At 38.2% G+C, this 22,510-nt stretch overlaps 1 protein-coding gene across 1 annotated transcript in view; it reads left to right on the top strand.

Annotated features, from left to right (window-relative positions):
- HNMT (histamine N-methyltransferase) overlaps nucleotides 1-22,034 on the top strand; it is a 35,256-nt gene extending 13,222 nt beyond the window's left edge. The window contains exons 3-6 of the mRNA XM_036320909.1: nucleotides 9,673-9,780; nucleotides 10,830-10,960; nucleotides 13,124-13,217; nucleotides 21,219-22,034. Of these exons, the coding sequence (XP_036176802.1) occupies nucleotides 9,673-9,780; nucleotides 10,830-10,960; nucleotides 13,124-13,217; nucleotides 21,219-21,574 (689 nt within the window). The 3' untranslated portion in view covers nucleotides 21,575-22,034. The remainder of the gene's footprint in view (nucleotides 1-9,672; nucleotides 9,781-10,829; nucleotides 10,961-13,123; nucleotides 13,218-21,218) is intronic.
- Nucleotides 22,035-22,510: the final 476 nt, after the last annotated feature.

Genomic DNA, 22,510 nt, shown 5'->3' with positions numbered 1-22,510 from the left:
ATGAACTGGCCTGGACTGGCCACGTGTGACTCACCAGAAAGAGTATCGCCACGTGTGACTCACCTGTGAGAGGATCGCCACGTGCGACTCACTCACCGGGGAGAGGATCGCCACGTGCGACTCACCGGTGAGAGGATCGCCACGTGCGACTCACCGGGGAGAGGATCGCCACGTGCGGACTCACCGGGGAGAGGATCGCCACGTGCGACTCACCGGGGAGAGGATCGCCACGTGCGACTCACCGGGGAGAGGATCGCCACGTGCGACTCACCTGTGAGAGGATCGCCACGTGCGACTCACCGGGGAGAGGATCGCCACGTGCGACTCACCGGGGAGAGGATCGCCACGTGTGACTCACCTGTGAGAGGATCGCCACGTGCGACTCACCGGGGAGAGGATCGCCACGTGCGGACTCACCGGGGAGAGGATCGCCACGTGCGACACCGGGGAGAGGATCGCCACGTGCGACTCACCGGGGAGAGGATCGCCACGTGCGACTCACCGGGGAGAGGATCGCCACGTGCGACTCACCGGGGAGAGGATCGCCACGTGCGACTCACCGGGGAGAGGATCGCACCTGCACAAATGCTGGAGGAACAGTGCTCCTGTGAAGCCGAGCATCCCCGCAGAGCCCACACCTTCTCCGTGATGAGGCTGGGGCGATGCTGACCGAAAGGACGGTAGTTGTCCGCTCTCTGTGCCTAGTTTTCTGTTGATTATTTCTTGCTTCTTCTTCCACTAGCACAGCAGGCACTCAGACTCCCTCCTCACACTAGGGTGTAAATGACTAGTAAGTTCCCTCGGCAACATGCAAGTTTTAACCGCTGTTAATGCGGAGGCCAGTGGAGGGCAGCACGGGAGAGAGACTGTGAAGGTTATTTGAGGGCGAGGGTGAGAGGAGAGGGCGGAGAGTGCACCAGAGCCCGCGAGAGTGTGCCTGATCCCGCGAGAGTGCGGAGCCTGCGCAGGCGCCCTGGTATTGATGACATCACGGACTTGTGCTTACCTTGGACTGACTTTGTCAGTTCATGTAGTTTCGTCTTGTAAATCCTATCATTGATGAGATCAAGGTAGAAGAGTGTTAGCACTTCCCTAAGTGTAGCTCAAAATAACAGAAATATTACAATAGTATATGTATATTAATTTATCTCTATGTTTGTGCTGAAGTAGCAGTCAACTATTATTTAAAGTTTACAAATGAAAAGCTAAGGCAAAATTTAGTCTTTCCTGAGTTGTCTATCTAATATCTCTATACTTCAGTGTTCAGCTCCCTTTGGGGCATTTTCTCTACGTTTATATTTCATAAAACAATTGGATAGCATGGCTTTTCTTAAGCCTCCTGCAGTTGCAAAGCATTCGTTCAGTCAGTATTATTCCTGGGCCAACAGCCAGAAGGCACACCAAAGCAAATGGCAATGCCCTTTTGACTCAGAATTTATATTTATAATCCCCTTCCTGAGACCCTACAGCTATTTTAATATTTTACAATCATTTTCCCATACTGAGAGAACTACCTCAATACTGAGGCATTCAGGATGAGAGAGAGAGAGAGAGAGAGAGAGAGAGAGAGAGAGAGAGAGAGAGAGAGAGAGAGGAAAAGAAGTGATCTTGTCAAAAATCTTATATCTTTCACACTGTAACTTAAAATCAGATTGTTCTCACACTGGTTGCAAACCCATAGCTAAAATTATTTTTCATCACTAAGCCCAAGGTTATCTGGGCAATTTTTCTTCCTAGAAGCAATTTTTTGTGTGTGCTTGTATTCTAGTAGAGGGAACAAGGAAGATAATCATCTTAATGCAACATGTAATAAAATAAATTTTTCCTGCTGATAATCTGAAGAATTCACATGTATTTTGATATGAGAAATGAAGCAGGAATAGATGGAAATCAAATGGCGGGAGATATCTTGACAGACTTTAATCCCCTGTTTTCTTGACCTGTAGATTTTCTCATTTGGAGAAGCCACAGGGTTCTCAGGTTGGGATTTGTGACTCAGTGTAGTAGCATAGGCTCAGTTAGAAGGACAAGCCATCATGAATGTATGACGAGTGCTTTTCCAGCTTGTCATTTTAGTCTGGAGCTTCTGCTTAGGAAGGGAAATCTTCATTTGCCTCATTCCCAGGCTCTTTCCGATGTCTCTGAAATGTTATCTTTTCCATGAACTGTACTTGCCCACCCAGTGGGAAATTACAGAGACCCCCTTCAGGCTTCTTCTCACTGTTTTTTGCCTTGGTTTTGTCCATGAGACTTAACACCATCCATAAAGGTTGGATGTTTATGTCTGTTTTATTTGTTGCTATATCTCCAGTGATTAGCATCTGGCATTCAGTAGGTGCTCAAAAATATTTAATTAATGTATACTAACTTCAACTTATTGAGTAATTGCTATATATCATGAACCGTGGTAAATTATCTCCATATAACATCTCTAATCTTTGCAATGACCCTATAGCAGCCGTGGGCAAACTACAGCCCGCGGGCCAGATCCGGCCTGTTTGAAATTAAAAAAAGACCGTACCCTTTTATGTAATGATGTTTACTTTGAATTTATATTAGTTCACACAAACACTCCATCCATGCTTTTGTTCCAGCCCTCCGGTCCAGTTTAAGAACCCATTGTGGCCGTCGAGTCAAAAAGTTTGTCCACCCCTGCCCTATAGCATAGACCAGGGGTCCTCAAACTACAGCCTACGGGCCACATGCAGCCCGCCGAAAACCTTTATCCGGCCCGCTGGGTGTTTTTGCCGCCGCTGCCTGTTGCTTAGCAGCTGACTAGTTTTTTTTTTAAACTATAGTCCGTCCCTCCAACGGTCTGAGGGACAGTGAACTGGCCCCCTGTTTAAAAAGTTTGAGGACCCCTGGCATAGACCATATTATTCCTAATTTATAGATGTGTAATTTAAGGAGTAGAGATATAAGAACTTTTGTATAAAGTAATTTTGGTGAATACTATATTAGTTTTTCTCTTTTTAGCCTTTAATATTTTAATTTTTTTTTCCATTTTTAATCAGATGACTTTGGATTCCAAGCAAAAACTACATGTCTCTGCTAACTCATTAAATATATACTTGAAATTCAGGAAGTGAAGAAATGTTGTCTAAAAGATGAAATTCCCATCCCTCCCCTTTCTTGTTTTTGAAATTTTTTATAAATTCTATATCAAGGATGTCAATTTTATTGTCCCTCTTTAAATATAGACATGATACATTTAAAATATGACTCATATGAAAGCAAACTATTATAACCACAAAAATATCTGTCTGAAAAATTAAGCAAAACACTCATCATAGCCCAGGAAGGAGAAGTAATGCTATAGTTGTGGCTGATTTGAGGAAAGGGTGATACAAAGGAAAGAGATTTGCAAGAAAGGAGAGTTTGAAAATGTAGTTTTCATTTAACTTCCCAAATAAAAATGTCACCATATTCTGTTTGATAGAAATAACATAGGAGTGAACAGAACAGAAAAAAGTCCACAATCCAACCTAATAGAAAATTTGTGATTGGTGTTGATACATGACTGGATCTTTCTAATTTTACTCAAGTTCCACATATCGATTAACTGAGAAAATCAGTTCATCATCATAAAGTGCAGACACCAAAATTATTAATTTGCTTAGGTAGTTATAAAGGGGAGAGGGGAGAAGCTGAATGGAGGAGGTCCCGGTTTGGCTCAGTGGCTAGAGTGTCAGCCTGTGGACTGAAGGGTCCCAGGTTCGATTCTGGTCAAGGGCATGTTCCATGGTTGCAGGCACATCTCCAGTAGGGGGTGTGCATGAGGCAGCTGATCGATGTTTTTCTCTCATCAGTGTTTCTAACTCTCTATCCCTCTCCCTTCCTCTCTATAGAAAAATCAATAAAATATATTTTAAAAAAAGGAAGGGAGGGGAGGGGAAAAAAGGAGAGGAAGAAAAGAAGGATGGTGTATTTGAATAGAGTTGCTTAAGCATTATAATTTTTCCATTTGTCACAAGAAACTTTGTATATTTTGTTCCAAAGCTTTGGGGAAAACAGACAACTGTTGACATTATATGTCTTAAGGCTTAGGATATCCAAAATAAGTAGTCTACAGTTGTCAGAATTATGATTAAGCAATGTCTAATGAAATCATCTGTGAAATGAGACTGACTAAAAAATAAACATGCATTGCCTTATTTCCCTTAAATGCCTTTTTTTGGATCTCAAATTTAAGATTCCCAGAAGGTTTTGCAATGCACAGTAAAAAAGCAGGCTGTTGGCTTCCACATTTCTTTTGTTTACCCCTGATTTTGCTCAGAATTTCTGAATTATTTGATTGATTCATTTCTAGTTTACTCTCCCCCATTCTGTGGGCACATTAGTTTAGCTTGTGTGCTCTCTAAAAGCATTTATAGAGCGCTTAATGTCTGATACCGGAGCACATTCATAATGTTGTAGCTCCTGCTCAGAAGGATTCAGTTGAGAAAGAACAAACGGTCTCCTTCCTTCTCTTTTTTTTAAAAAAAAATCTCTTTACTGCTGGTTCATGGTTTTATAGGGTCTGATAACCCTCATATACTTCTCAGTGATTGATGTTGTTCAATCTACCATTTTAGAGTCTTTGATTCTGTTTAAGAAACTCATTGGAATCCAGTCTCTGCTAGTGAATAAAATAAGATCAAGGAACTCAAGAACATTTTATCTGTAAATTGCCATCGCCAGTCAATTGATGGGTAGTCTCTGAGGATTCTGATGATACTTCCAGACTCTATGGGAAAGACTACCATGGCATCAGTCTTTTGTGGAAGTGTTCAAGATGCATAGGAGTTAGTCAGGTGAAGTGAGGAGGTAAGGGGAAAATAATCCTGTAAGAGGAGAAAGCATGGGAAATAGAGTGTGGAACAGCATGGTGTATATGGGGCAAGAATGGGATGAGAAGGGTGGAAATGTAAGAATCTGGGTTTCTGGAGCCAAAAGTTTCAAAATACGAAGTTGTGAGACCTGAGAAAAAGGGGCCAGGCAGGGCGGTCTACGCTAGTTAAGAAGTCTGGGCTTTACCTAGTTGTTTAATCATTAGAAGGTTATAAGCAGGGGAGTGATGAGCTTGTTGAGCAGAAGGAAAATGATTGCATTTGAGTTTCAAAATGTGGTGATTGGGGTCTAAATTGTTGTAGTGATGGCTTTGAAGAAGTCAAAGTTCAGAAAACATAGACTGAATTTTTAGGATATTACCACAATATTCTAAGAGATAGATTATTTGAGCCTGAAAAGGCATTGCTAGTAGAGATGAGAAAGAGAATGTAAATAAACGTTTTACAGGAAAACTTGCAGATGGCAGGGAAGGAGGATGAAGGAAGGAGCGGAGCTTAGATGGATATTAAACAGTGTAGGTGATGTACCATGAAAATACATATAACAAAATGCTAAATGTTTAGACTAGATTTTAATATTATAGAACATTTGAACTACCTCTTTGTTAACTTTTTGTTGGGAAAGAAGCTCATATATATCATTTTTAAAACAAATGCATGTCTCCTATTTTTGAAGGATACTAGAAAATAAACTATGTAAGATATGATACCAATAAATATATTATCTTACATGCTCTCTTTCTATCTATCTCTATCTATCTATCTATCTATCTATCTATCTATCTATAATAAGAATAATAGAGTCCATTATAAAAAATAAATATAGCACTGACTTATGAGCATGGTGATATTATTTATTGTCAAACTCAGGATACTTTTAAGAGTGAAAATTGGAGGGAGTGGGCAAAATAATTAAAATTATTATAACTTTAAGAAATATTTATTTATCAAACAAGGTGTTTTATTTTATTTGTCTATATATTAAACAGTTATTTTAAAAACCTATTTTCAAAAATAAAATTTTAATAATCCTTTGTTAGAAATAAAAACAACTTAAAATAAGAAATAAATCCAGATAGGGCATTAGCACAGTAAGCATCAAGTGGAACTGTCCCTGGCAAGCAGGAGTATGGTCACCTGAACTTACAAATTCAGAAATGGACTTTATGTGCTAACTCCAGAGGAAATAGTTTCATTATCTCCCCTTGTTGTTCATTCATTTCTGCTAGGAGTGCTAACTCCAGAGGAAATAGTTTCATTATCTCCCCTTGTTGTTCATTCATTTCTGCTAGGAGTGCTAACTCCAGAGGAAATAGTTTCATTATCTCCCCTTGTTGTTCATTCATTTCTGCTAGGAATCCAACAGTGACTACATGGATGGCTCGTGTCCACACATGGGCTCACACTCTAGAGGTTGTTATGTGAACCATGGTTTTTATGTCTCAATTGTAATTCTAGCATTGTGTGCTCTATCATTGCCCTAGGACAGGGGTGGGCAACCTTTTTGTGAGTGCGTGCCAAAACCAGCAAAATCTCTGACTCAAAATTCTTCTGCGTGCCAACCCTAATTTTTTGAGAACATGTTATGCCTACTTGATATCTCTTAAGGTATACATATGTGAAGAACCTTGAAGAAATAATAAAGTTCATTCGAGCGACAAAAACACAGTATATGATGATGAAAAATACATTTATTTTTTAATGTATACATGTACTCTGATAGTCTGACAGAAAACTTTATGACTCTGTTTGATATTATCAGTGGGACTTTTGCAGCTGCATCACTGATGACAGAGATTTCACATCAGGTTTATATTTCGTGACCTTCAGAGATATGCACGAGCTACTACTTTCATCCATCAGGTTACTCCTTTTACAAGACTTAAAAAAATTCATCACTGAGAACAAAGATTCACAAGCGTATGTGGATGAAACCAAAACACTGGTCGGATCTAGGAAGGCAGGGAGAGTTAAGGCAGAGGCATAGAAATTGCTCTTCCCCTCTCTCGTCAATCCATGTCTATGGTCTTTAAGATAACTTGTTATGTAAAATTATTTATTTATCTAAGATGCACCTACACTGAATTTATCTGAAAAATTAAGAAGTTGATATTAAGAAAAAAATTGTAAATGAAAGATTATAAGAGAGGGTTTCGTGTGCCAGTAAAAGTTACTGGCGTGCCATGTTTGGCACACGTGCCAGGGGTTGCCCACCCCTGCCCTAGGAGAAGGTACTGGCTGGCTCTAACTGTGGCAGAACATTCTGCTGGTTAGGAAAGTGACAAGATAGGAACATACCCTAAGGATATACTAGATACATTTTGCCATTTGGAGAGTGCCAAAATATCAGGGCCCATCTTAGGGGAAGAGCTGATCAAGCCCCAGGGGGAAAATGACTACATTTCAACTATCTGAGTTTCAAAATGTGATAATTGGGGTCCTCATAATTGATAATTTTTTTAATTTAAAAATATATGGCTAAGGTGGTAGAGGCAAGAACAGAACTTTTGGCTTCTGGTCTTTTGGGGCAAGTGGGAATCTTTGTTTCTCATTAGCCTACAGCTTTTCTTAGCAGCCTTTGCCTTGGGTATTTTATTTACCCTTCACAAATAGTTACTGTGGAGAAGAATAAAAACTTCCTGTGCCCTTTTAGTATTTGGTCTCATTATTAAATAGAGCAAATATTTTAGAGTTAGCCAAATGTGCCTTAAAGTTTGGACATACTAATACCCCCTGAGTGTCAAATTACTCAAGTCACCTTTTCTGGTTGGGAATAATCTTGTGGAGTTTGTGACAGTATAGTGATCAGAATTAAATGAGATGTTCCAATTAAAGTCCCTGTACCATGTTTGATAAATAGTAGGTGAGCAATAAATGGCAGCTGGAATTGAAAAGGAAGAAATGAAAGGTGTCATGTTGGTAGGGCCAGCTTTGGAGAAAACTGTCACACAGGCTCTTCATTCTCCATTTCAGCCTCCATCCCACTCCTCCCCCCAGTTCCCCACCATCTCCTATTACCAGTACTTGGGGGCTCTTATTACACCATTATACTCCCTTCCTGTCTCACATTAGCATATTGTGTTCCTGATTTACCTTCCTCATCCCCTTCCTCTTAGACCTTCAAGTCTCATGATTTATGGTTTTGTCGCCTGCCATATCTAACCATGAAAAAGTTCTGTCAATGTAATTTATGCCAAAACATTAAAGACTAAAATCATTTTAATACGCTAGTCTTGCACATAGGTCTGTTTTAGTGAAGGTGTCAACATCATAACCTAAGAGAGTAAAAGTGCAAAATTTAAATTGGGAGCATCAGTAATAGGGAGAGAAGACATCTTTTTAAAGAGAGGAACTCAATAATAATAAAAACGAACAGCTGACATTTATTGGGTGCCGACTCTATCTTGCACTGTGCTTTATATGCCTTGCCTCACATAACACTCACAACCAATAAATTATGTGCCATCATTGCTATTTTTTTAAAAATATATTTTATTGATTTCTTACAGAGAAGAAAAGAGAGAGATAGTTAGAAACATCGATGAGAGAGAAACATTGATCAGCTGCCTCCTGCACACTCCCTACTGGGTATGTGCCCGCAACCAAGGTACATGTCCTTGACCGGAATCGAACCTGGGACCCTTGAGTCCGCAGGCTGACGCTCTATCCACTGAGCCAAATTGGTCAGGGCATCATTGCTATTTTTGTGTTGAGGAAATTACAGCTTAAGAGGTAAAGCAAATCGCCAAAGGTCATATATACCTAGTAAGTGAAGAAAACAGGTTTTGGACTCAAATCCATTCAACTTACCACCATCTCTCTCATGCAATCACTTACAGGCTAAATTTTCATCAGGGCAGGTATCTATTTCTCTTCTTGTCATCATTTGCTAGAGCCTAGTACAGTGTCTGGCCCATAGTGAACAATCAATTAATAGTTGATGCATAAATTAATGACTAAATATCAATTCCACTAAAACCTCCTATCCATTTACCTCTCTGGTATCAATCTCTTTCTTGGAGGCTGTGCCTTGCCCAATATTTCAGAACTCTGAACTGCCAGAGTCCCACGTATAATGCTCTGCTTCCTACATTATACCTCCATCTTTCTGTCCTCTCTACCTGGAGGTATAATGTAGGAAGCAGAGTTCCTTCCTCATTTCCCCAGAAATCTCTGGGCTAACTTCTATTTACCCTATAACACAGAGCTCAGGAGTGGTCTTTCTCCATGAAGCTTTTATCTCTTTAGCCTCTTCCTATCCTCTCCCTCACTGTCTCCTTTCCTCTTCCCACCTCAGCCCAGTCAGGGTTCTCTTCCACTAGACCACAGTCTGACATATTTTTGTCTCCTTTTTTGTATCTGACATATTTTGCATATAACATATATTTTGGTATGCTTCTTGCCTAGCCTAATTTATTCTAAGATACATATTCTTTTATATTTTAACATAATGGGGATACATTTTCCAGTTAATGATATCTTAAAATTTTAATTAACTTTTTTTTCTGACACTAGTACAAAAGGAAGGATTGATTACATCCTATGATCAGTGGCATCTTAGATTAAATGTAATACAATAATAGATATTGAATAAATGTTATATGAATGAATGAATGAATGAATGAATGAATAACAATCATAGCCCTCCTCAAATTACATTATTGTTTTTGCTTACAACCTAGCTGTTCTGCGTCATAGACAATGGCGCAGGGAAACAATTGAGCATTATTCTTTATACATGCTGGACTTTCCTAGTAAAACTAAGACAAATAAGCTAGCTGAAATTATTCTTAATCATTTCTTTTTGGACCAATGTGATCTGTTTCCTATGCTTATATTCTAGGTGAAATTGATCTTCAAATTCTCGCCAAAGTGCAGGATCAATTCCCAGGAGTTCCTATTAACAATGAAGTTGTTGAACCAAGTGCTGAACAAATTGCCAAGTACAAAGGTACCTGTAACCCATGGTGCTTTATGTCAAATTCTATCCCAAAAGGCTTATCATCCCAAATGTGTCCCTTTAATCATTAACAGATTGTTATTGTAGTATGTTCTTAGTAAGCTTAATGGGAGAGGAACTTAATCAATTTGTTTCCTTGGCAGGGATAAACACCTCAGAATATGAACAGTGAATAATTAAACTTGTTTACTTACAGACTTTCCGTCTTCACTGGCCACCAATTACTGTTTTTGATGTTTATTCTTAGAGACAGAGTTATCAATTCATTCAGAAGTATTTAATCAGAATCTCTGTCCTTAAAGATCTTAGGATTAATAGGTTATAGTAGAAATCTGAAAACTTTTTCTGAAAAAGGCCAAGAAGTTGTAAAATTTTAAATTTAGAAGGCCACAGAATCTGTCACAACTAATCAACTCTACCATAGTAGCACAAAGGCTGTCATAGAGAATACATAAACTAATGCCTGTGGATATATTCCAATAAAGCTTTATTTATAAACACTAAAATATGAATTTGTTATTATTTTCACATATAACAAAATAGTATTCTTATTTTGATTTTGTTCAGTCATTTAAAAGTGTAATGGCATGAGATATAAAAGACAGAGGCATGGAGTCAGGAAGTAGAATCCTATGTTTTTAGCTTGCAGTTCATTTAAAAATAGGTACTGGGCCAGATGTGGTCCATAGCACCATATTTGCTGACTCCTGGGTTACAGAATCATATCACCTGTTTTATATCAGTTTTCCATCGATAAAACCCATGAGTTGATTCCCTATTAATACTGAAATAATATAACCTATGTTTGACCAGTGTCCTCCTAATTATTTCTTATTGACTTTTTCTTTCATCTCTAAATTCATTTAATACTAGAAAAAAATTAAGATGAACTCTCTGGTCTTCCAGAGCTATATAAAAAGGAAAAATGTGTTTTATATTTGTTATGTGTATAACATTGATTGCATTAAAATTCTAAGTGGAAATAGGTTCCACATTTGCAATTAAAATAGATTGTGTGCCACCTCTTTCCTGTATTTTAGAGTTTGTAGCCAAGTCATCAAACCTTGAGAACATAAAGTTTGCTTGGCATAAGGAGACATCATCTGAATATCAAAATAGAGTGATGGAGAATAAAGAACTTCAGAAGTGGGACTTTATTCATATGATTCAGGTAAGAAGTATTTATTGTTACAAAATGCTCAGAAAGGAGATTTTTCAGAAATATATATGAAGAATGCCTACTCTTCTAACTTTATAAAGAAAAATAAGAATCTGATTTTATAAGTGAGCATATTCAAATTGAGGATAAAGATGTTGATAATACTAAGAAATTCTCTGTAACATTAAAAATGCCAGTTTTCTCTACTTAAAATACTTCCAGAGTTACTGATTTTTTTTTTCACTATTGCCTTAATTAATTTTCATAGGACTGAAAGTTCATAGATAGATCTGAGAACAGTAGATTTGAGGATGCAGAGTGTAACATATCCTAACACAGTTCTCCAGTAACTCTAATGATCTAGACCGGTGGTTCTCAACCTCCCTAATGCCGCGACCCTTTAATACAGTTCCTCATGTGGTGACCCCCAATTTCGTTGTTACAAATTGAACATAATTAAAGCATAGTGATTAATCACAAAAACAATACGTATTTATATATGTGTTTTCCGATGGTCTTAGGCGACCCCTGTGAAAGGGTGTTCGACCCCCAAAGGGGTCGTGACCCACAGGTTGAGAACCGCTGATCTAGATGGACCAACGTCTCAAGGTTTTTCTGAATCCTCCTGCTTTTGCCTTCTGTTGATGACCTGGGTAATGTGCATGTGACAAAAGGGGCAGCTTAGATGATTCCTCAGGTTACTGAAGTGTAATTAATACCAGTTAGTCATTCAGTAGGAATTTATTTCCATGGTCCAGCACTGGCAGTAAAGGGGGTAACTATTCAGTAGATAGTATGGAGACATATTTCCACTGCTCTTTCTGGATGGCATAGGGGTGTATAGGCATCTCTTAGAAGATGTGTATATTTTAGAAATACCACAATTAATAACAACACGTTTCTTATTTTCTATAGTCCACAAGAAGAATTACTCCAAAAGAATAAACTTAAAATTGGCATATTCAGGCAATCCTACACCTCTGCTTTCTTAGCTGGCAAGATCCTTTACCTGTAAGGGAGTGCCCAGCGAGCCTATGATACTTCTCTATTGGACTTGCTTCCCACCTCCTCATACAACTATTTTATACCTCCCTCTCTCCCCTACACCTCCTGTAGCCCTTATCCCACCACTCATTCCCAACCAATGGCTCACTTCATAGTGTAGGGAAAAGAGAAACCATCAGATGGAAACTCATCTTTCTTCGCCCTCCAAATTTACAAACAAAGCTGCAACATCCCCTGAGGGGTCCCGGATTGTGGGAGGGTGCAGGCCAGGGTTCATGTTCGGGGCTGGGGAGGGACACAGGAGGTTGGCCAGGGGAGGGACATGGGAGGGCTCCAGGGCATGTCCAGTCCATCTCGCTCAGTCCCGATCACTGGACCCCAGCAGCAAGCTAACCTACCAGTTGGAGTGTCTGCCCCCTGGTGGTCAGTGCACATCATAGTGACTGGTCAACTGGTCAACTGTCTGCCCCTGGTGATCAGTGAACGTCATAGGGAGTGGCTGAGCAGCCTTAGCATATCATTAGCATATCATGCTTTGATTGGTTGACCGAATGACCAGATGACTGGACACTTAGCATATTAGGCTTTTATTATATAGGATGAGTAGACTGACTCTTAGCATCTTGTGACCAAGCATGTAACTTCATGCATTATCCAATCCTTTCCTAGAGAATCTGTTGACATCAGAGCTTTTCACATTTTCCATGATTTAAAAAAAGCATCTGTAAGCACATGATGAAGCTAGTACAAAGGTACAAAGGGCTTAATTTTAAAGAAACATTCTGTGAAATGGAGTCTGTGTTTATGGTGCCAGCACCATTTTCTCCCAGAAAATTAAAAGGCACCAAATATGGAGTAAGCTTAGAAGCATCGCCTCCATGTGGAGCAGAGACTGAGTGTCTCCAGCTGTAGATCTCAGTGTTATTAAAGCCAGAAAGTGTAAATTTAAAACCATTTGGCTCTAGTTGAGCAAATAAAAGTTTCCCTTTCCCCAAAAAAATGTTTATTCTATCTCTCCATATAACATTTTTACTTTTTAGGTTTCTTAAGTGTATTGTTCAGTAAAATCCACTCCACTTGAAAATCAAACTTTCCAGTGAGTATCTGGTCCAAGCACACAAAGATGTTGACGTAGAAAAGTGTCTCATGTCTCTTTTCCTTCATTTCTAGATGCTGTATTATGTAAAAGACATCCCAGCTACCCTGAAGTTCTTCCACAGCCTCTTAGCTCCCAGTGCTAAGATTCTTATTGTTCTTGTGTCAGGTAAGTTCTCTTTATCCAGCCTGGATAGACCACAGTAGTGCATATATGTATGGAGGCCTGTTTGAAGGCCGTATGAGGCAAGGCCTTCACAACAGCCCCCAATTTAGGGGGTCTCCGGGCATTAAATGCCTATTTACTTCTTTCTCCTGAGAACAATTTTTTATCTATATATAAATTCTTTTTATATCACATAGAGCAAATGCAACTGTTAGTAACTTTTTAAATGAGACTAAAAATACTAAATATTTCTGTTTGCTCCTTTGTTTCCATTGAATGTCTCTCTCTTTACCCTCTGTGATGTTTATTAATAAATAAATAAAGGTTAAACTATTTGGGGTGCCATCATATTCGGCTAATTTGCATTTCTAGAGCCATTATTAATACCGTTCATTACAGGTTTTCTCAAATAACTATTAAAAATAGTTCACTTGTTTTGTTTTATGTGCTTTCTTTTCCAAATAAGGCATTTGATCCTCTCCTGTTGCTTCCAGGGATATAATAAGTACCACACAGAGAGCATAAGTATACATGTTAGCAAATGAGACATTGTAATTGTTGAATTCATTAATTCATAATTTCTTTCATTTGTCAATCTTTATGGACTGTCCATGCAGTGCAAGGCAGGTTAATTGTAGATACAGAATAGTTTCTATCTTCTTAAGCTTATACCAGACCCCATACTCAAAAATCCATGTCACAAAATTCATTTTTTCTTAAGTATGAAGAATGGCTTTAAGGATGATAAACATGGTTGTTAGCCTTAATCCAGGGTTTGAACTCATGTGGCGGTCTGGCAAGTGAGCACTCCTGTACACAACCTCTCCTGCAAGGGAACATTTTGATATACTATTTTTACCTCTGGTTAGTTAAAAATACTCATTTAAGTGGGAGAGTTCTGTCTTCCTATTTAGAAGTGCTTATGTGAACTGGATGCTTCCTGCTAATCTCTCTCTAAAAAGGACACTTGGGTAAAGCACTTTGTTCTACACTTATCAATTCAAAAGTAAACTTAATTATCAACAATAAAAGCAGCCTATTTTTGACAATCTGTATCCAAAGTACAGAAAAACTGTTGTAGACAGGAACAGCAATTCATCCAGAAGTCATATGTTTGATTTTAGAACGTATTGAATATCCATAGAAGACCCACTCTTACTTATGTTCGGTTTATTCTTAAATATTTTCAGAAGTAAAGTATCTGAGTGTCAAGGGGCAGCTTTCTATGAGTAAATGTCTACAAATAAGAAAAAGACAGCCTGTTTAGCAAGTGGCATGAGCAGTCTACAAGCAACTGAGAATTGACTAAGTGTCCTTATGGATACAAGATTCTGCTGGCTATATCACAAATCAGTTAATATAATCCATGGTATATTGGCATCAAGAAATGTGCAAACCAAAACAGGCCCAGTGAAACATATGATGATACATGAAGCAAGAATGCTGAGGCACTTCCTAGCAGTGTGAACTTATTCTATGAATCTAAGTTTACTCAAGGGCTATTTCTGGATAATCATACCTACATTATTGCACCTATGCATATATGTGATTCATATGTACTATGTCTATATACTTTCATTGGGAAAATAAAAAAGTAAAGATTTAAAATCAGATAGCTTTTTCTAAAGTACTTTAAGTCAAATATTATTTAGTCAGCGTGGTTTGATGGTGAAAATATTTTACCAACTTTTTCGGTTTGCAGTTCATAATTCTTCATTATGGCACACAGCATTGTAGATAGGTATATCTGCAGGAGGAAATATTGTTAATGGTTACTGATCCTAGACATAAGCATGCAACAAATAATAGTTGTTGAATTAGTAAAAGGACTCTCATTACTTCCTTTCTTTACCATATACACTTCTTTCTTAGAAGATTTTATACAGCTATAAAAGAAATGTCTACATTTATTTTTAAAGAACCACTTAGCAAAAGGAAAAATAGGTTTAGGTATTTTATTTTGGACTTTCTACTTCCCTCTTAAGGTTAAAAGTTATAGCTTTATTGCTTCTGTTTATCTGGAGAGTTATTAAGTATAAGTAAAAAATTAAAAACAAACCATCTTATACAATATAGTTTCTTTTGCAGTAAAAGAAAATATTCCACCTTTAAGGGGAATAAAATTGTCATCAACTTAGTGTAACCTGAATGACTAATACTTAACTCTTAACAACCCAGAGTAAATGACTGAAGTCCGCATCTCAAGCCACTTGGTCATCTATCACTTGCTCTGTGACTCCTGAGGAAACCTGGGTCATGCTTCTGATGGTTGCCAGCCACTGTTTGCTCCAAACTTCTCACAGTTCAACTTTGGATTTCTTATGGCCAAACCTTGCATGTGCTGCAGCTACCTTTTTTGATTGTGTTCTGCTTTACCCCAAACATGGGCATAGCTCTATTTCCTTTGTTCTTTGATTTGGGGAGACGTTGACGACTATGAGAAGGAAGAATAGCAGAAACAGAATTTAGTATCTTTTTCCAGCCTTTCTCTTGCTCAGTTGGGGCCCACTTTCCCTTCACTAGTCATAACTTCTCTCAGACTTCACCCATATCCTCTTAGCTCAGTACTTTCTCTAAAATACCAACTCCTTACTTCCCCCTTCCATAGAGCAAACTCCCTTTTCCTCTAGCTCTCTCGCCTCGATAAATCTATGCACCTATAAATTTCTCTTATCAACAATAGATTTTCAGCCAAGATAAATTATATTGGCCACTTAGTGTATAGAAATGACTGCAGTTTCCTTTTATAATAATAGCAGCAATTGCTTTGTTGTATTAATACAGCCAATATAAATATATGGGTCAGTGCTTAGAAAAATAGTCATGGTAAGTTTCCAACAGTGGAGACAAATTTAATCACAAGAAATGTCCAATCAGATTTGTCTTATATCATTGCCAATCAACATGTATAGGATTGATCCACATTTTTTTTATTTAGTCTTTTTTTTTTCATTTCATTTCAAATCCCTGTCTGCCAGACCATTCTGTGGATAATAAACAAGATTGAGAAAGCTCTCCAGGGCATCTGAGGTGCCCAGTCAACTTCCCTCCTCACCCGTATATAAAAGCCATTGCCCTAAACAGCCTTCTCAGCCCAAATTATAATTCTTGAAACCCAACTCTCCATACTTGTCCAATGAAAACATTCCTTAAACTCAAATATTGCCATAAAACTTGGAACACCTACACCAAAATGATTCACATTAGGCTCTGTTTTTATCAGGATTCTCGCAGTCACTTTCTAAATGGAATCCACTTTATAATTATCTAGAAGTGAAGAAACCTGTTTGTATATTTCCTTGATTCCAGGGTAATATTGTCATTCATAGCGTCACTGCAGTGAAGAAAATTGAGTGCTCATTGTAGACAGATTCCGAAAGCCTAAATTAAATTTCATCATTAAGTTAAATGTATAAGAGCACTCATCTAGCCATTGTCTTATCCAGGCAGATAAAGGTATGTCTGCATTAACATCTTGTTCTAGGTGGTCATATTAAATATCACAGCTAAGGCTCTTGTCTGTCGATCTTAGTCACTGACCTGTTATTGAAAGGACAAGTTATTTCTTCTTAATAGACTGAGTTACTCAGTCATTTGAGCACCATATAGATACTCATTTTTGCAGTTATTACATTAGAAGATAATGAAATATGGGGTCAGTTTCTAGATTTAATTATGCAGAGTACCTAGTTTGGCTAAGGGTCCATGTGTGTTCAGCCATATTCAAAGCACAGAATGCTCAGTTCCACACTGGCTGCCCTGGGTGGTCATTGTGTACGCTTGGTTCATTCAGCTTTTATTGAGCTCCGGGAGTAAGTCAGTGCTGGGCTCTGAAGGTTGCAAAGATTACTTTTCCTTTTCCTTTGAAAGGCTGCTAATTTAATGGAGGATCCAGACCAGACAATATAAACACTTTCAGCGGTTAGAGGCATGTGGGGAGTTTAAGGAGAGTTCCTTGAGAGCAGCAGGCTCTGCCTCTTATTTCTACTCTCAGATCTTGCAAAGCCCTTGGCACCTAGAAGACACCCAGTAAATGTGTTTGAATTGAACTGAATAATTGCTTATTATTTCTCCTTTATGTGATCCAAGCTACTTGTTCTGAATGTCCTTCCAAAAAACACACAAGTAAATACCATGTTTTAGCTAAAACTTACCACATGATGGACATGGAATCAGATAGATAACATCGACAGTTCTGGAGATTTGAAGATAGGTTTAATAAACAGAAATAAAAGACTCACTAAAGAATATTACATATTCACACACACACAGTCCACACATGGGTGGACAAAAGCAATGAAGGGGAGGCAAGTGGAACTAATGAGAAGAAAGAGAAATTGAAGTCAGAATGAAATGCCAGCATGTGCTGGTTGGCCCATTAGAGTACGTGTTGCTTGAGGGGAGAGAGAGGCTTGCCTCTGTGTTGCTAAGGCCCCATTACAGAGCTAGCCCATTTCATTTAACTATAACAAGCAGAAGTTCCTGATTATGAAGATAAAAGATTCAATTTGAAAACAAAAAGAAGAAAACTAAGAACAAAAGAGGTGTATCACACACTAAAATTATGTCAGCAACATGTTTTTCTGCAAATGGAGTAGCCAGGTATTAGTTGAATGAGTTGTTAATTAATATGCAATGTATCTGGTTAAGGGGGCTTAGCCAGAAGGAGGGCACTCAAGTTGTGTGTCCTTCCCTCTCCTTACCGGAATAAGGAAGGAGGTAAATCCTGTGTGTGATTTTTAATACAGCGGGAAAAAACAATCCGATTTATTCCATGTTGAAAACAAAAGTAGCACCATATGCTGTGCCCACCGAGAGCCATTATGATAATGCATCCGTCAGAAAGTGTATAATTGCTCAGCTCAGAAAAGGCACCGAGTCACAGAACACTGACACCAGCACATTTTCTGCAATTAGTGTTTTGTTCTTTTTTTCTTTGCCAGGTTGAAAAATTATGATAACAGAGCCTCTCCTCAACCGCTGAAATATTTATGTTCTTATAAAGTCTTATTTGTAAGGCAAATTCTTTTTCGGGAAGACAATCTCTGTATTGGAATGAAAGATCTTTTAATATATACTCACGACCCTCATTTTTTTCCCATTGGACTGAGGTTTTATTGTTTTCGGCTTCATTCCAATTCCTAGAGCATATCCTGAGGTTATCACTTCCTCCTCTGAAATATAAGCAGAACATCAGTTATCTAGGCTATTTGTTTTTTCTATTTCCTGCCTTGAATAGTCTCTTCTGTTTAGTTAAATCTGGGGACTTCAGCTTAGTCTGAGGGCGAAGGTCAGGCGTGTTTGAGCATCCTGTGATTACATGCACAACTGTGTGGGTGTGTCTTGTTTGTGTACTTTTCCAGAGAGTCAGTTACTTTCATTAGATCATTAAAGGGGTTTGGGAACCGAAATAAATTCAAGCCTTTGAAATCTTCACTTTTAATCCTGGAAGTTCATAGCAAATATAGTTCTCTGTTATATTGCTTTGGCCAAGTCCAGCTTAATTATGTAACCCTTCAACAATGTTTACTATGTGCCAGTCATGGTTCTAAGTGCCTTACATTTTAAACTTATCTTAATTTCTCCAGTTAATCCTTAGAGAAAGTCTGTGGGTAGATTCTATTATTATTCCTGCGTTACAGTTGATAAAACTGAGGCACAGGTTTAAAAAATTTAGAAAGAGGAAAAGCCAGGCTTCATACTCAAGTAGCTGGGCATTAGTGTCCATTTTTTTAAAAATATATTTTATTGATTTTTTACAGAGAGGAAGGGAGAGAGATAGAGAGTCAGAAACATCGATGAGAGAGAAACATCGATCAGCTGCCTCCTGCACATCTCCCACTAAGGATGTGCCCGCAACCCAGGTACATGCCCCTGACCGGAATTGAACCTGGGACCTCTCAGTCCGCAGGCCGACGCTCTATCCACTGAGCCAAACCAGCTTCGGCTAGTGTCCATTTTTAATTCACTGTACCATCTGTGTATGTAACAGCCATTATTACAGGCTTGTATTAGAAGGTCCACAGATCGATTTTCATTTGTTTTGATTTATTGTAATCATCGATTTCTGAACAGCAAGTTTGCTTTTTCACAGTCTCAAGATTATAACCAGTAGAAATGATCAAACTAATTTCATAATGTAATGTTCATTTATTTTGTAAGTACTTATTATACACCTGCTGTGTGCTTAGCATTGTGCAGTGATTCACTTAAAATATCTCATTTAATATGTTCCGGTGCATTTGAGGTAAGTATGGTTGCTCCCATCTTATAAAACTGAGATTCTGGGAGACTAAATAACAAATCTCATTTCAATTATGAAATGTCAAAAGAGTAGTCCAACAGTCTATGTCTCTCTCCCCTAGGCTTCTCTTGGCTTCTACACTGGGCTGGGTTTTCAAAAGTAAATGCAACAGATATTGCTAAAACATCCTCTAATGTTGGGGACAAAACCTATAGAAATCCACCTAGCTATTGGCAGTCCAAAGCAGAATGTAGTAAGTGGATAGACACGAGGCTTTAGTTTGAGTAAATCACTTATTGTGCTCTTTCTTTTGATTCCAGTTCTTACTCTTACATGCTCTCCTCTGAACTCAAAACAAACAAACAACTGTCTTGCTTCTGTCACCACCTGGATGTCCAATAGGTATCTCAAATTTACATTTCTAAAATCATGCCTGATGTTACATTTAAAACTGCTCCTTTCTCATTCTTCCCACTTCCAATTAATGGCAATTCTCTCTTTTTAGGTGCTTGGGTCAAAATTATTGGGGTAATTAGTGACTTTTTTGTTTTGTTTTTACTCACACCCAGTAACGAAATTGTTGGCAAATGGCAATATATGTAGGAGTGTAACATAAAACATCCAACCACTTCTCATCACCTCCAAGCTCACTGGTCCAAGTTCCCATCATCTGTCACCCAGGTTATTGGAGTCACCTTTTTACTATTCCCCCAGCCTCTGTCCTTATTCCCCTATACTTGCTTTTCATCTGTGTGGCCAGAGTGATCTTATTAAAATGCAAGTCAGGTTAAGTCACTCTAATGTCAATATGGAAGCCCCATTTGGATACTGAAATTTAAATAACTTAAGATGAATTATAACGTAAAATACATTTTCTCAGTCACACAAGCCACAATTAAAATGCTCCATAGCCACAAGTGGAATTCATTTAATTCCAATCTCACCAGCTTCCTAACTAGTTCTTAAACATGCCAAGAATGTTCCTGCCTCAAGCCCTTTGCAATTGCTCTTTCCGCATCCTGGAGTAATCTTCCCTCCTCTGGCAGCTAGCAGGCACCTGGGATCCAGGCTGGCTTCCCTCAGGCTGCCTGCAGGCACCCGGGGCCCCGGGCTGACTTCCCTCTGGCACCGGCTTCATCAGGAAGGATGTCCAGAATGATGTCTGGAAGACATCTGGTCTAATTAGCATATTACCCTTTTAATACTATAGATGGTTTGTCATGTCTGTGCTCAAATGTCATATCATAAGAGAGACTGTCTACATACAGTGGTTCTCAACCTTCTGGCCCTTTAAATACAGTTCCTCATGTTGTGACTCAACCATAAAATTATTTTCGTTGCTACTTCATAACTGTAATGTTGCTACTGTTCTGAATCGTAATGTAAATATCTGATATACAGGATGGTCTTAGGCGACCCCTGTGAAAGGGTCGTTCGACCGCCAAAGGGGTCGCGACCCACAGGTTGAGAATCGCTGGTCTACAATCACCCTATATAAAACAGCAAACCATCCAACTCTTTGACCTTCCTTATTTTTTGCTCTGATTTGTTATCATTTGCACTTAGTATCATCTAATATATGATTGATTGATTTATTTAACTTTCTCCCTACCCTCAACCCTTCAATCCTTGAATAAAGCGACACAAAGGCAAGGATATTTTTTAATTGACTATTCTATCCCAAGTATCTAATGCATTGCCTGGCAGGGTAGGTAAGTGAAAGAAAGAGTGAGTGAAAGCATGACTCTGTTCTCTCACAGGAACCAGTGCCTGGGACAAGCTATGGAGAAAATATGGATCCCGCTTACCCCGGGATGACCTCTGCCAGTACATCACATCCACGGATGTCACTCAGATGCTAGACAAGTTGGAGATTAAGTATGAGTGTTATGACCTTCTGTCCACCATGGATATATCTGACTGTTTTATTGATGGCAATGAAAATGGAGACCTGCTTTGGGATTTTTTGACAGAAACCTGCAACTTTAGTACCACAGCCCCACCTGATCTCAAAGCAGAAATTGTAAAAGATCTGCAAGAGCCTCAATTCAGTGTAAAGAAAGATGGAAAGGTTCTATTTAATAACAGTCTGAGTTTCATAGTGGTTGAGGCATAAATATCAATCATGAGAAGAATGTATTCAAAAATTATATTTTAAACAATGTGGATCATTTATGTCTGTATTAAGATTACAAATACATCTCATAATGTAAATAGAGCATTGTCTCATATGTAAAATCTAGAAAATCCCAAGACATTCTTGGACTTCCACGTACACCATATATGAAATTGCCGGCCTTATCCTATATCTTCTCCAGTAAAGAGACTACCTGCAGGCTAAATACCACAAATGCTGGAAAAATGAGACAACTAAATTTTACTGGCTTGTTGACAATAAAATCCTTTCCATTTATTAATCGTACTGGAATTTCCTAGAACATCAATAAAGTATATACTATGGATTCTTTAAATAATAGTAAAGTAGATGCTTATTGATACTTTGAACACTAAAAAAAGTATGTTTATTGATTTTTTCCCCTTTTTCGAAGTATTTGTCTTTGTACATCCAACTATTATAACTTCTATTTTATTTTTATTGATTACTAAAACAATAAGATTTCAGGGGATTTTCTTTATTTTAATTTTAATTATAAACACCCATGACCCTTATAAAATAGTACATCTCTTTATATAAGTAAATAATTGATTTTAAAATAAATAAATAAATAAATAAATAAATAAATAAATAAATAAATTTTTAAAGTAAGTAAGCTAACTTTTACTCCCTGTTAGAAACAAAACAAAAATAATGTTTTACTAAAACACTCATGAACTTTCATTCTCCCAGGAATGAAGCCCTTTAACACAGTACGATAGTCTCTCTCTTTCACAGTACAGAGCTACCACTTAATGCTGCATATAGTCACTTTAAAGAGTTAATGTCCCTCCCTAATCTCTTAGCTGAGGCCCAGGAGTACACTGCAGTATGGAGCCTATTTGCATTAAAAAAATGCCTACACTTTGTTGTTCATAATAAGTAAAACTGTCTTGC

This window comes from Myotis myotis, unplaced genomic scaffold (genome assembly GCF_014108235.1).
Source record: "Myotis myotis isolate mMyoMyo1 unplaced genomic scaffold, mMyoMyo1.p scaffold_m19_p_8, whole genome shotgun sequence".
Classification (NCBI taxonomy): domain Eukaryota; kingdom Metazoa; phylum Chordata; class Mammalia; order Chiroptera; family Vespertilionidae; genus Myotis; species Myotis myotis.
This window is presented reverse-complemented; position numbering and strand designations above follow the sequence as displayed.